Genomic DNA, 13,134 nt, shown 5'->3' with positions numbered 1-13,134 from the left:
GCGAAGTCCGAGGTCTAGCCCTGCCACAGTCATTTTTTAAATAGTTGGGGTTTTGGCAAAAGCAAGGTGACCGTTTGCTTTCAGCACACAGACCCTGAAATGTAAGCCCGTGTATATCGAGGCGGGGAACTCTGATAAGCTGGGGGGGGTTTTGTTTTCGCGGCACCTTTGGTGGGGGAGCTGCAGCAGAGAGCCAGGGGCTAGGGCAAGGGCAGAGGGGAGTTCTAACAGTGCTGTAAGCTCTAACTCTTAAAACAGGAAGTTGCCTTTTGCCCAGGGCATGTGGAATTTGATCTTTGGACGGTTCATTTTGCAGCCAAACTACAGGATGGTTGACAGAGGCCTCCTTGCAGCCAAACTGGTTCTGCTGCCTTTTGGCTGCAGGATGGGGCTCCCTGAAGCCCATCCCTTCTCGTGCCCTCAACTCCAGCTCAACTGACAGCCTGTTTCTGATCCATCTCCAAGGGATTTCCCTGGCCACCCGTTCCAACATCCACGCCACCTTAACTGCTACGAGTTTCTTCCTTAAGGCTTACTTAACTCCCCTTTGTTGTAGCCTGAAACCCTCTGGTTTCTGGAAATATCCATATTTCAAATAGCTAGAAAATCCACCAAAGGTTCCTGTTTCTCCTTCAGCTGTTGCTGTTTCAACTAGTTCTACCACCAGCACCAGCATCACTGCCACTCCTTCTACAGGACTAGCAGTTCCTGAGCAGTTCCTGGCGCCCGGTACGGTGCTAGGTGCTTAGCACGCGCTGTTTCTGATGCTCGCACCACCAGACAGATATTTTGATTCAAATTTGACAGGTGAGGGAATAGAACCTCAGAGAGCCAGAATTCAACAACTCCCCCCCTACCCCAAGTCACCAGCGTGAAACGCCATTCCCTGCACCGTGCGCCCAGCCACCACCCTAATCTGCTCGCTGCCTGATCTGGGTCCAGGCTACCATCACTGTGACCAGCACAACCGACCTCTGCCCCGCTCGACCCTCAGCGCCTTCCAGGCTGAGGAGGAGGGAGTGTTCTGTCTCCCAGGCTTCAGACTTAATCGCTGTCCTTCCTCCACCTCGACCCTCCCGTTTACTCAGTCTCTTCCATTCTCCCCCGTCACACATTCTCCTCTACTCCGGGGTGCTTCCCCTCAGGCTGGGGGGGGGGTAAGTTAATCCGCTTGACTGCAGCCCCGTAGTGTCTACTCAGATCCACTAGCCTTGGTATCAGTGTGAAGTCGGTTCCTCATACTCATCCTGCTTAGCAGAAAAGTGGGTGTGGGTCAGTAGCCAAGGTGGTGACTGGCTGCCCGTTTCATTTTCCCTTTTTAGTATCTCTTATTTGCATTCCCAAGAATGGGAAGTGGAAGAAAACCCTGGCATAGCTGGCCCTCACCCCCCACGGGCAAATACTTCTGTCTTTCCCAGTCGAGTTCGGTTATCACCTTTTCTCTGGGCCCCTCCTGGACCTGCCCGGGTAGGATGGCTCCCTGAGCTCCCCACATGGCCTCTGGCCACTCCTCCATAAAACAGTTAGACGGGTCATCACGGCTCTGAGCTCCTGGGTGCCAGCAACTCTGGCCCCTTTGCACCCCCCTGAGCCTCGCACAGTGCCTGGTGCTCAGTAAATGCTCAGCCTGCCCTGGAGGAACATCTCTCTGGCCCTGCACCTCTCTGGTCCCGGCCCCCTTGCCACGCTGGGCCTCCTCCCTACACCTGGCCAGCCGGTCTCCCTGGCGGAGCGAGGCCCAGCCCCTCTCACCAGACAGCATGCGGCCCCGGCGGGAGGCCTCGGTCGCCAGGGCACAGGAGATTTCAATCCGCTTCTCCTGCTCCTGCAGCTGGCTCTCTGAGTCCTGGGGCACGTCCACAAGGTCCCCCTCGCCGATGGGCACCACGTTCTGCATACTGAAGAGGCACAGACACACAGACATGGAGTGGCGACAGGATGGTCCGACAGGCTCGGGGGGCCTGCAGACTGAGGTTGGCGGAGGGGCCAGGGCCCTGTGAATGTGTAGACTCCAGGTCCCAGCAAGGCTGTCCCCAGGGGTGAGTGGGACCCTGGCAGAACACATGTTGGGACCCTACCTGCAACATTTTAAAATGAATTAGAAAGTTCAAGTGAACATTTAGGGCAGCCTTGCAGGGGGAAAGAAGGCCCCAGAGAGCAGCCCGTCGGTGTGTGCTGGTGACAGCTGTGCTCCAGCCAGTAGGTCTTTTTAGCACCGACGGCTGGGTCCCTGGCCCTGCCGTGTGCCTGGGCCCAGTCCGCTGCCTGGAGCCGCTGTTTCCTGTTGCTCTCTGCTGGGGAGGCTCAGGGCCCCCAAGCACACGGGTCCGGGTGCTGGACTCAGTGGCACTGGGTGCCAAGGTGGGCAGAGGAAGTGGAGGTTCACCAAGGAATGTTACCTGGACTTGGCAATGAGCGTCTTGATCCTCTCCACCTTCTTCTGCTTCTCCTTCAGCTCCTCTGGGCTCAGGGGAGTGTCAGGCTCCAGGTCGATGTACCGTTCAGGGATGAGGACTTTGTCGGGGGTGGAGAGCTGCGGAGGGACCAGGGTCACCGCCTGCATCCCCTCCCAGGGTCTCTCCCCCCCCTGCCCCTCCTGGACCCCACTCACCTCCTTACTGATGTCCACATCATAGTGCTGGGGCTCCAGCTCCATTTTGCGAAGCCGGGCAATTTCCTCCCGCGGTGTCTCGTAGGCCTGCCCGCCAGGCTCCTCTGCCCGCAGAGCTGCCTCCAGGTTGGAGATGTCCACCTCATGGATGCTGCGGTGACGGCGCACCTGGGGGCGGGCCTGTCATGACCACGCAGGGCCTTTGTCCCACTGCCAGCAGCACCTCCACTGTTCCCCATGCCTCCAGGCAACCCTTACCACACCTGGGTCCTCCATGTCCCTGCCCAGCACGCCTGACCTGGACAGCATCCACTGTCCCCACTGCCCCCGCCGCAGACCTATTCCTTCCACGCTGCTTGTCCAAAGCCTGCTCACCTACTGGGGCCCGGGGGTGAGCTCCCCTCAATCTCCCACTCGGCACTCCCCTCCCTGCTGTGCCCGTGTTCACACTCGGTGCCACAGATTTTGGGCAGTTGAACCAGTATGTCTTACACTGATGTCTAATCTTTCCATATGATAGAAATTCCAGTCCACCAACTAGAACGTAACCTGCTTGAAGGCAGGACTTACGGGTTGTAACTTTTCTGTATTGCTGAAATTTAGTGGAAAGAAAAACTAGGCAGATGCCTTGGGTATCTGCATTCAATAGCTTTGTGGCCCAGAATGCGCTTAATTTCTCATGACTTTGTTTCCCTATCTCTAAAATAGGGAGAATACTTCCTAACCCAGCATCCTTGAAAGACCAAACGGGAGAATGTGACAGGGACTGTGAATGGTACTGCGCCACGTGATGGTGAGATTACGGTCACCTTCGGTAACCCAGCCCAGCGCTAGGCACATAGAAAATGCTCTAGAAACATGTACAAGTGAAGGCTACTTCTGGTGGTAGACTTTGCACTGTCTTCTATTAACTGAATTTTGTATAACTCATTTCAACCAAAATAATCAAGGCATTCCTTTTAGCGAGTTATTATTCTTGAAACACAAAAAAGGAAACACTTGTTGCAGGTGTCTCTTCCCGTCAGCGGGGAGAAGCCTCCCCCAGGTCTCCCAGGTTCCCAGCTTGGGTCCTCCCCAGCCCCTCCCTCCCAAAGACCTCTTCCCTCCCCGCCACCCCTCCCAGGCTGGCCACACCCCGGGAGCCTGCAGAAGCCGGGCATGCCTGTGGGGGCTGGGAGGACGTTACCACTTTGTAGGCGGGCCGGGTGCTGGGGTCGGGGGCCGGGCTGGCTGGGAGCTGCAGGCTCCTCCGTTTATCCTTCATGGAGCCGCTCTGGTGCCTCCGCATGCGGTCGATCTGCTCCTCCACACTCATCTTGACCTTGCCCTCGCCAGGAAACACAGCACTCTTGGGGCGCTCCTGCTGCAGCGGGAGAACGGGGCTCTACTGGGTGCCTCAGCCCCCACACCCAGCTTTTCATCAGCCCTCATCCCTTAACATTGCCCTTCTCTGGGAAGCCTGCCTGTGATGGGCTGAAGAGTGGACCCCAAAAGGTACGCCCAAGTCCTAACCGCAGTACCTGTGAATGTGACCTTTGGAAATAGGGTCTTTGCAGACGGAGTTAAGTTAAGGATCCCAAGATAAGATCATCCTGAATTAGGGTGAGCCCTAAAGTGAATGATGGGGGTCCTTATACGAAACAGAAAAAAAAGAAGACACGTAAGAGTAGAAGGTGATGTCTGGATCTGGACTTTGGCCTCCACACCGGTGAGCCAATAACCTTCTGTTGTTTTAAGTCACCAAGTCTGCGATGTTTCGTTAACTTCCTAGCAACCCCAGGAAACCACCCCAGTGCCTCGGGTCAGCACGTTTGACTCCGACCACTGACTTTTGCGTTTGTATTTCATCACCAGCACATTATCATCATTTTGTTAAATATTCTCGAACCTTTATTATGTGTATCTTCCTTGTCCCTGGACATGTCTCCTTGAAGGAGAACTCCTTCACTTGTCCCACCTGCCTCCACCAGCCCTGGGATTCTTGAACAGTGACAGATGGGTGGACACACAGAGGCCCCCGGGCTCCCAGCCCAGCTGGGGCTCTCGGGCCCGCGGGCTGCACTCACCCGGGAGGAGAGTCCATTGGTGAGCATGTTGGTGGTCCTCCTCACCACCCTTGACGGGGTCACCTCTTCATCCGAGGGTGACTTTGTCCGGGGGGGCACAATGCCAACTGCAGGGAGACACAGTAGCCAGCGGGCCTCACAAAGAGCAGGAAGTCAGGGACACGGGGGCGCCTGCTTCTCGGAGAGGCTCAGTCCCACCCAGCGTGGAGGTGGAAGACCTCAGGTGGGGAAGCCCCTCTTCGGACGTGAATGAGCACCTCTCTGGGCTCCTCTCTGAGCCTTAGCCTCATGTCTAGGGGAGGACGGGATGGGAGGTACCTTTGTTGAGAGCTGCCTGCTTCTCTGCCTCCACCTCTTGCCTGGTGGGCACAAGGCTGATGTCTTTAGTGGTGTCCAGGGGTGATGTCTGGTGGGGGTCTTTCTTGCTTGGCTCATAGCTTGCCTTGGGCTGGGAAGAAAGAATGAGAGGATGAGTGACGCTAGCACGACCACTGAGAATTTGGCCCCCGTGGTGTTTCTTTTGCAGTGGCTGGAGAGCAAACCCTTATAAAAACACGGGGCGGGGAAACTGCATGCCAGTTGGGGAGTGGGCACTGGAGCCTCCCGCCATGCCACCTGAAGACTGGTGGAAGTGGGGCCATCTGGAGGAATGAGGACTTGGGGGCCCCAGGGAGCCCCTCAGCTGAGGCCCATTGGAGACATCCCTCAGCTTGACCAGCCCTCCTGGCAAACACCAGAAGCACAGATTGTGAGCCAGAGGAGGAATGGCCAGAGGAGGGGGCTACAAGGATCTCTGAAAATTCTGTTGGGACCTCACTTAAGACTGGAGCAAAGGAACCAGATGAGCTTTGGGGGAAGGAAAGGGGCATTTAGGTTGTAGGTTCACAGGATCATGTGACCAGAAAGGGACCTCAGACATCATCTGAACCATCCTCTCCTGCAGCTGAAGAATCTGAGTCTCAGTGAGGGGAACACAGAGAGAAGACAAGGCCAGAGGTCAGAATCTTCAGCTCCAGCCCAACTACAGATCATCGGTAAGTCCTACCACCTTTCTCTGTCTGTACAACTGAGGTGACGGTACCTGCCTGCTCTGCGCACCTCAGTGGGCAGGCCCTCAAGGGTTGTGCATGTTACCAGTGGCTGAGCTTGGATGACAGTACGGGTTTTCCAATTTTAGCCCTCTTTCTACTCACCATGCAACCTCTTCCAAGCCTAACTGCGCATTTCTCCTGGATCTTACCCAGGGATCCAGGTGAGAGAAGGAGACAGAAGTGGGGAGCAAAGGGTCTCTATCCTTACACTCAGAGGATGTAGACAAGGCAGAGACATAGACAAGGGGAGAGAGAGAGCAGGAGGTCTGGGGTCTGAGGTGGACAAGAGCAGGAAGGGACTGGATGTCACGGGAGGGGCTTGGGGGAGTGGTCACTGGATTTTCCATCATCAGGTAGGGGGTGGGGCGCAACCCACCACCCACAGCCGTGGGCTGCCACGTGGCCACTGTCCACAGGAAGCCAAAAAGGGGGAAAAGGGGACAGTATGAGGGTCTTAATCATCCCTTTCCTCATCCCAGAGTCCAACTGGACAGAGGGCCAGTAGAAGCTGTGGGGACAGTGGAATGGGGACAGTGATTCGGTCCCCTGCCTGGCCCTGTTCCCTCCGTCCCTGCCCTCCAGGACCCAAGGGTGCTGGGTACCTGACCCCTGGCTGTCTCGCCACCGCGGTGCCAGGAAGGGGAGGTGGGGTATGGCCAGAGGCGGCTCTCGCTAGGGAGTGGAGGCACGGTGGGAGGAGACTCCAAGGGGACGTAGGCTTTGGGGAGGGGAGGCCGCGGTGGGCCGGGCTCCTGAGGCAGAGAGAAGCCAGAGCGTTAGGAGAGCAAGAGCAGCCGCTGTGAGAGCAGAAGAAAAGAGCATTAGCAGGAGGCAGACGACGACGTGGCTGGAGACAGGGGTGGCCCCCACACCACCGGACCCCCACCCCTGGGCCTGGATGGAGCACCAGCTCCAGAGCCAACCCTGCCTGGCCTCCAAGGCCCTCCCCTGCTGAGCCCCCACCTGTGCACCGGTCCCCAGTTTTTCTCCAGAGCTCTCTCCTCATCGCCTCCCTGTGACCAGTGGGCACATCCCAGCCCCGCACCTTCGCTCTGCCATTTCTCCTGCCTGTAATGCCCTTTCCCTGGTTCCTCCACCCGTCCCAATGCTTAAGGAACATCAGAGCATTTACAATCTGAACCACATGGCTCAATATTGAGAAATTAGGCCACCATGTTCCAGAGGAGGGCTATTCACTGTGAATCGGTCTTGGTCCCCATTGGACGCTGGGTGGGGTCAAGGCCCTCGGGCATCTTTCTAAGAGGGCCTTACACCATGCCTTGCCCAGAGTATAGCCTTGGAAAACACTTGCTGACTGACTAGGAAAATGCTCCCCACACTGACCCGCAACCTTCCCCCAACTCTGAACAAATCTAGGCTTAAATTCCTGTTAAGTGTTTGGTCTCTTTGCTAACCAGCCTGGTACCCAGGAGATTTCCCTGAAAGGCAACCAAAGATGACGGCTGGAGACGAGAGCAGGTAAAGGAGAAAGCTGGAGGGAAGGCCACCAGACTGGGAGTGAGAATGGCCACCTTAGGCTGGGAGACAAAGCCCTAGGAGTGGAGGCCTCCGGGGAAGAGATGGGCACAGAATTTGCGTAGTTTCAGGCAAATGAGGACCTGGTCCTCCCTCCCCCACCTACCTTCTACTCCATCATCTCCGCTTACCTCACTGGATCCAGGCTTGGTGGGGGACCCCTGAGAGCCAGACACCAGCGAAAAGGGGCTCAAGGGGCTGGTGAGGCTGGCAGAGCTGAGAGGGCTGGCGGGGCTGTTGGAGCTGTAGGTGGCTGAGGGGCCAAGTCCTCCTTGGGGGAAGCAGAAGAGGAGACAGGTGAGGCAAAGGGAAGTGGTGTGGCCTGGAGTGTGGCTGGGCTCTGCAGGTGGGGGAGGCTGGGGAGGACTTCGTGTCTCAGGGCCACCTGGGTCTGCTGAAGGAACTTAAGACAGGGGCTGGGTGGCAGGCTGGCTGTTGAGAGGTGAGCTGGGCAGGGGAAGATGACAGATGTAAATGACCCTACTGCCTCCAGGTGTCACCGAAAGCCAGCCCAGGGTCCCAGGGCTGAAGGAAGATACTCAGGTAGTGGTCTCACATCACCAATGGGCCCCCGGGCTCAGGGCCTGGTGAGCTGCAGATGCTCTTTGACCTGTTCTGGGAAGGAGTCTAGACTCAGGATGACAGCATCTCTGATCGGTATATTCTGGGACGGGGCGGGGGGGTTGTAGACCAGGGAGCCCTACCTGCCTACCATCCCAGGGCCCTGGGGAGAATTCTGGAGCCCCGAGAAGGCCCCGACTGGCTCTGAGTACAGTGCGAGGGCCTGGAGGGAGAGGTGTGAGTTGGCAGGTGTGGGATGAAGGCCGGAGATGCCTGGAGTTTTTCTGGTGAGGAGAGAAGCCCAGGAGGCTGGTGGAGGGAGCACTCACCTCTGTGCTTGGCCGTGTCTGTGCCCCGGGAGGGGTTGTTCTTCCTCAGCCCCTCCATCACATCCTGGATCCTCCAGATCTCCTTCTGGATTTGGCGGCTGAGCACCTCATTCTGAAACAGCCACAGAGCAGGTCAAAGGAAGTGACTGCTAAGGAGCGCCCCAGCCTTCTCCCCCATCTGTTTGGACCAGCGGTAGGTAGGAGCCTGCGCGCACACACACACCCTGCCCCACTGGTTCCTCCAACACATTTATCTTTCTCGGGGGCAGCCTCTGCCTCTTCAGCGTCTACGAAGCAGAGCTCTGGAATTGCCCGAGAACAGGGCTTTGTCATCACAGTAAAAAGCCCGTCTGGGTAAACATGCGGTTTCAGAATCAAGAGCGTGAGGACCTGCCCCTCTGATTCCGTGCCCCACCCCTCAAGGGGGGCTCAGGGTGGTCTTGGAGTGAGTGCCCCTCTGGGTTGACACTTGATGGTGACCTATTTTCCAGGGGCGAGAGCTTCTAGTTATTGTCTTTTTTTTCCATCCAAATAGCCCTTTTGTAATACCTACACTCAACCTACGCACATGAATTCTATTCAGTTACAGTGTCCACTCTTTGAAAAATTACAGCTACGTTTTATGTAGCATCTCCCCACCGCACACCTGTGCTGAGTGCCCTGCAGACACGAGCTCACTGCGGCTGCCACACTGCACACGTCTCCGAGGCAAGGGCAGCGGCTGGCCCCCCTTCAGAGGTGCAGAGGCTCACACCCTGGGCTGTCTGTTAGTAAGCAGTGCGACCACCATCTGATTCGGGGTCTGTTTGGCTCAAGAGCTGGTGCTCTTCACCACAACACTATCCTGCCTCCTAAAATGTGCATGTTGACAGTGAGGCTTGCCCATGGACGTAGGTGGCATTTGGGGTCCCTGGATCAGAGGCCCTTCTCCCCACCCACCTAACCAGATGCCAGGTTGGTGGTGGGTTTTGTTACCAGGACGGAAACAGGAAGAAAATGGGGGAAACCAGGGTGTTAACTGCATCAGAGAGACAGAGCTTGCCAAGGGAGCTGGAGAAAGGGCAGAGCCCAGGGAGAGAAGACAGAGGGAGGAAAAGATGAAGAATGCCCCCAGAATGTCCATCTTCCTGCCTCCAAGCAGAGTGTTTCTGACCCACCTCCGAAAGGAGGGCCTCTGTCCCATCTAAAACCCCCCCAGTGGATCGTCCCCACACTGTGATCTCTTCTGATGTCACCAGGGAGATTTGTATTTATATTTCTACCTGGGGTCTGGCAGGTCTGGGGAGGAGGACACAGAGGGAAGGGAGAGGAGGGCACGGGGCGGAAACACTCTGATGACAGCACAGGCCTCCTAGGAGGCACAGCAGCCCATCCCGCTGTTAAATCCTTTCAGTCATAAAGCACCTTACTTCTAGTCTCCCATGCCATGACTTTCCCTCTTCCCCCGTGATCTGACGGAACCAAAGGGGAATCCCACACTATCTTCACCCTGGAACTCAAAGAGTCTATTTTAAGAGGCCCTAGCCTTGTCTTTTGTCTTGGGACCAACTCCTTGTCTCAAGTCTCTGAAAGCTCTAAAGCAAGAAAGCAAGCCCCTTTGGTCCCTTTGGGCCAAAAGGACAAAGGAGGGCCCGCGGCCCCCAGCAGCCCCCCTGCCTGGGGGCCCTCTTCACCTGGAGGTCCAAGCTGAGCTGCTCCCAGAGCTCGTCATGCAGGGCGGAGACCTCCGACTCCAGGCCCTCGTATTCCACGGTGCTGTTCGCCAGGGCCTGCGGGGTGTGGGGGTGTGGGGGATGCTCACTGAGAAGCTGCAAGTGCCAAACCAGCTCCTCGTCCTGCCTCGGGGCCTGGGGCCCGGGTACCTGGGGTCTGGCCGGTCTGGGGAGGAGGACACAGAGGTACGGGAGAGGGCACGGGGCGGAGACAGTCTGATGACAGCAAAACACTGGCCTTCTAGGAGACACAACAGCCCATCCCCCTGCACGCTAAAGAGAGGAAACAGAAGACTCTCCATGCTGCAGGCAGGAAAGAGCCAGATGTGGCTGCTCTTGGGAGGTTAGAGACCTTCCTCCTCTCTGCGCCACGTTTTCCTGCGGCCTTTGCTGCTGCCCCCAGAGCTATTCCCCAGGTAGTCTGTGCTGGGGGCTCTGCCCTGCGCGCGCTGGGAGGTAACCGGGCAGCATGTTGCCGGTGCCCTGGTTCCCCAGGAGAGAAGAGGAGGTGGGCAGCAGAGCTGTCAGAGCAGCCAAGGAAGTAGGTGCCCCTCAACTTTGCACTGTGCTGAACGAGTCCCGTTGCAGGGACGGCTTTTGGGAAACGAGCTAGTCTCCCAGGGACAAGTAGGCCAGCGTGTTTGCTGCCCCTTTGCAAGGCAGCGTTAAGTGTCACACCGCTCCCAGAGAGGCACCCTGCCCGTGCCCTCCGAGGAGAATCGGGGTTAGGAGAGCACAGCCTGGGAGGGGTGGCTGCCCGCCAGCGCCGACCGGGGCTGGGGGCACAGAGCCGGCCCCGGTACCGTAGTGGCCTGCGACAGCTCCACCCGGATGTTGATCAGCTGGTTCTGCAGAGACTCCTTCTTGTGCAGCAGCTTCTCCGGGTAGGCGGGCTGGCTTCCAAACATCTCCAGCTCCTGGTGGGTCCCCATCAAGGCACTTTCCAGGCTCTCCTGAAGAACAGCAGGGAGATGGCTGTGAGCAGCCCTGATATCTCCTCTCGGGGACTTGGAGCACCTGAGGCCTGAGCCTTAGGGGTTCCGCCAGGCAGCTTAGTGGAGGTGGTCCTCACACTAGCTCAGGTCCCCAGAGGACCTTCAGCACTTCCAACTAAGGGCAGGACAGAAGCTTAAGAAAGGACAAAGCTTCGTCAGCTTAGTCAGGATGGAGACAGCAACCCGCACGTTCTCCGGGCCAGTCCCCTTACGTGCCCCCATTCACGGCCACCTCACAGATCTCACCTTCTCAGCTCGGAGCTGCTGCACCAGCCGGTCCTGCTCCCTCACCACCTTGTTCTGCTCACACAACTTGCCCAGCAGCTTCTGGGGTCCCAAGGGGGTGGGGGGAAGGGAGGGAGAGAGAAGGGGTGAAGGACATGGTTTGATGGGGACCCGGGAACTGGGTCAGCAGGGCCGTGCCTCTGGATACCACCTCCTCACCCGTGCCGAGTGAGGAACCCCGGGCCTCCACCTTGACCTTGGAGGCTCCTGGAAACAGGAAGATGGTCTTCACCTTGAGAGACTCCCCAAAGACCCACTGGGAGAGAAGACATGCTTATGCTCTGAGGAAGTGAGTCAGCTTGAGAGAGGAGAGGCCTAAGAGCCAGGTATTAAGATCCTACACTCCCATCCTCCAGAGGTTCCAGCTCACAAGGGGCTGAGAAGACAACATGGCCTTGCTTCCTAGGCCTCTAGGTGGGTGTGGATGGGAGAGGTAGGCTGGGTTTCTGAACAGCAGTCTTAGAAAACCTAGTGAATGATGTAAACTGGCCCCCCAGTCCCACAGGCCCCTGTGCTCCCCTCCCACCTCCAGAGTCTCAGGATGGCTGATGCTGGGGTCCCTCTGAGGTGTGGACCTTGCCTGGATGGAGCCTCCCCCATGCCTGTTGGACAGATCTGCTACCCAGGCCAGGCCAGTGGGAAGAGGCAGGTTAGGCCAAACTTCTGGGAAGACCTGTGCTTTCCTGAGTCCACATCTTTATTCAGGCCACTCCTCAAATACCCACTTAGCTCCTTTCTATTGAGCCAAGTCTTGTCCTCTGGAGCTTTTACTTCAAGGCCCAGCTCACATACCACCTGCTTTGTCCTGGCCCACCAGCCCACAGGTCGCACTGCCCTGCACTCCTGCAGACCCTATTGCTGTTTGCTCAGCATACGAACCACCTGATGCTGCCGGCCTCTCCGGCTACCCAGCAACTCCCTGAGGGCCGGGCAGGGCCCTACTCTGCTTTCCAGGGCCCCAGAGACCACACCAGGCTGGGCACCGAGCAGACTGCTCTACCTCCTGACAAAGCTTTGCATTCCGGTTACCAGCAGACACCAGGGCTGTGGCTAAGAGGGCCTCGAGGTCAGTGGAGACACACACGGCCATCGTGGGAGGCAGGGGTGAGTGGTGAGGAGAAGAGGGGCATGAGGAGGGACACGCAGAATGTTGTCTTTGCGGCGAGAGAGGACATGAATCAAATGTACGAAGGGCCACAGGAGGAAGAGAGATGGACAGAGGAAAGGCTCCCCCAGCAGAGCGTGAGGAGGCGGCGGCAGCGGGAGGGGCTGGAGTGGGCAGAGGGGGAGCAGGAGAGCTGCTCTTACATCTGTGTCTTGCTCGTTTAACTTGTAGGTGTGGAGGCTGTCCCGGAACACTTCTGGGTACGGAGGGACCTGCAGGAACAGGAGGCGGGTTACTGCAGCCGGGGACGGACAGGGGCGTGTGGTGAGGGAGAGTTCACCACCCTGGCTCCACTCCTGCCGCAGACCACCGTTCATCCCTTCAGGCAGCGTATGTTCGGGGACCTGAGCTGAGCTAGTTCTCTGTCCCCTGGCTGGAAAGTGGGACCACCGAGCCTAAGCTCCATCCCAACCATCCTGGGCTGATTCTGACGGTAGAGACGCCGTGTAAATCGTGTTTTGTATCTTCTCCCGACTGAGCCCTAGGGTCTCCTGCCGGGAGGGACGCCCGGGCTGTGGCTCCCAGATGGCTTACTGGTAACAAGCGTGAGAACACCAGTTAAGTCCCTGCGTTCCTGAGGGGAGGACCTGGGAAGACGCAACGCGCATTGGAAGCGTTTGAGAACTGCCCTGGTGCACCGAGCGCCAGTCACAGGGCTGGTGCCTAAACCAGGAGGGCCTCTCGGTCCAGCCAAGGCGGCCTGCCCTTGGTGACACATGCAGCAACCACAGCACATTCTACACACCCTTGCCACAGGATGGTTCCACACACACCCCTCATGCC

General features: G+C 57.7%; 1 protein-coding gene across 23 annotated transcripts in view; it reads right to left on the bottom strand.

The window, feature by feature from the left end:
• PLEKHA6 (pleckstrin homology domain containing A6) overlaps positions 1 to 13,134 on the bottom strand; it is a 139,606-nt gene that overhangs the window by 7,128 nt on the left and 119,344 nt on the right. For 16 of the 23 annotated variants that reach the window (XM_045523647.2, XM_045523403.2, XM_045523615.2 and 13 more), the window contains 13 exons: positions 12,495 to 12,563; positions 11,148 to 11,228; positions 10,710 to 10,859; positions 9,868 to 9,963; positions 8,195 to 8,306; positions 7,436 to 7,575; positions 6,371 to 6,520; positions 4,996 to 5,125; positions 4,678 to 4,784; positions 3,798 to 3,974; positions 2,612 to 2,791; positions 2,400 to 2,533; positions 1,753 to 1,898 (listed from right to left, as the gene is read on the bottom strand). In XM_045523647.2, coding sequence (XP_045379603.1) covers positions 1,753 to 1,898; positions 2,400 to 2,533; positions 2,612 to 2,791; positions 3,798 to 3,974; positions 4,678 to 4,784; positions 4,996 to 5,125; positions 6,371 to 6,520; positions 7,436 to 7,575; positions 8,195 to 8,306; positions 9,868 to 9,963; positions 10,710 to 10,859; positions 11,148 to 11,228; positions 12,495 to 12,563 — 1,672 coding nt within the window. The remainder of the gene's footprint in view (positions 1 to 1,752; positions 1,899 to 2,399; positions 2,534 to 2,611; positions 2,792 to 3,797; positions 3,975 to 4,677; positions 4,785 to 4,995; positions 5,126 to 6,370; positions 6,521 to 7,435; positions 7,576 to 8,194; positions 8,307 to 9,867; positions 9,964 to 10,709; positions 10,860 to 11,147; positions 11,229 to 12,494; positions 12,564 to 13,134) is intronic. The other 7 variants (XM_010965596.3, XM_074352007.1, XM_045523470.2 and 4 more) reach the window with 6 other exon arrangements.

This window comes from Camelus bactrianus, chromosome 23, assembly GCF_048773025.1.
Source record: "Camelus bactrianus isolate YW-2024 breed Bactrian camel chromosome 23, ASM4877302v1, whole genome shotgun sequence".
Taxonomy (NCBI): domain Eukaryota; kingdom Metazoa; phylum Chordata; class Mammalia; order Artiodactyla; family Camelidae; genus Camelus; species Camelus bactrianus.
Note: the sequence above shows the minus strand (reverse complement) of the source record. Positions and strands in the feature narration are given on the sequence as shown.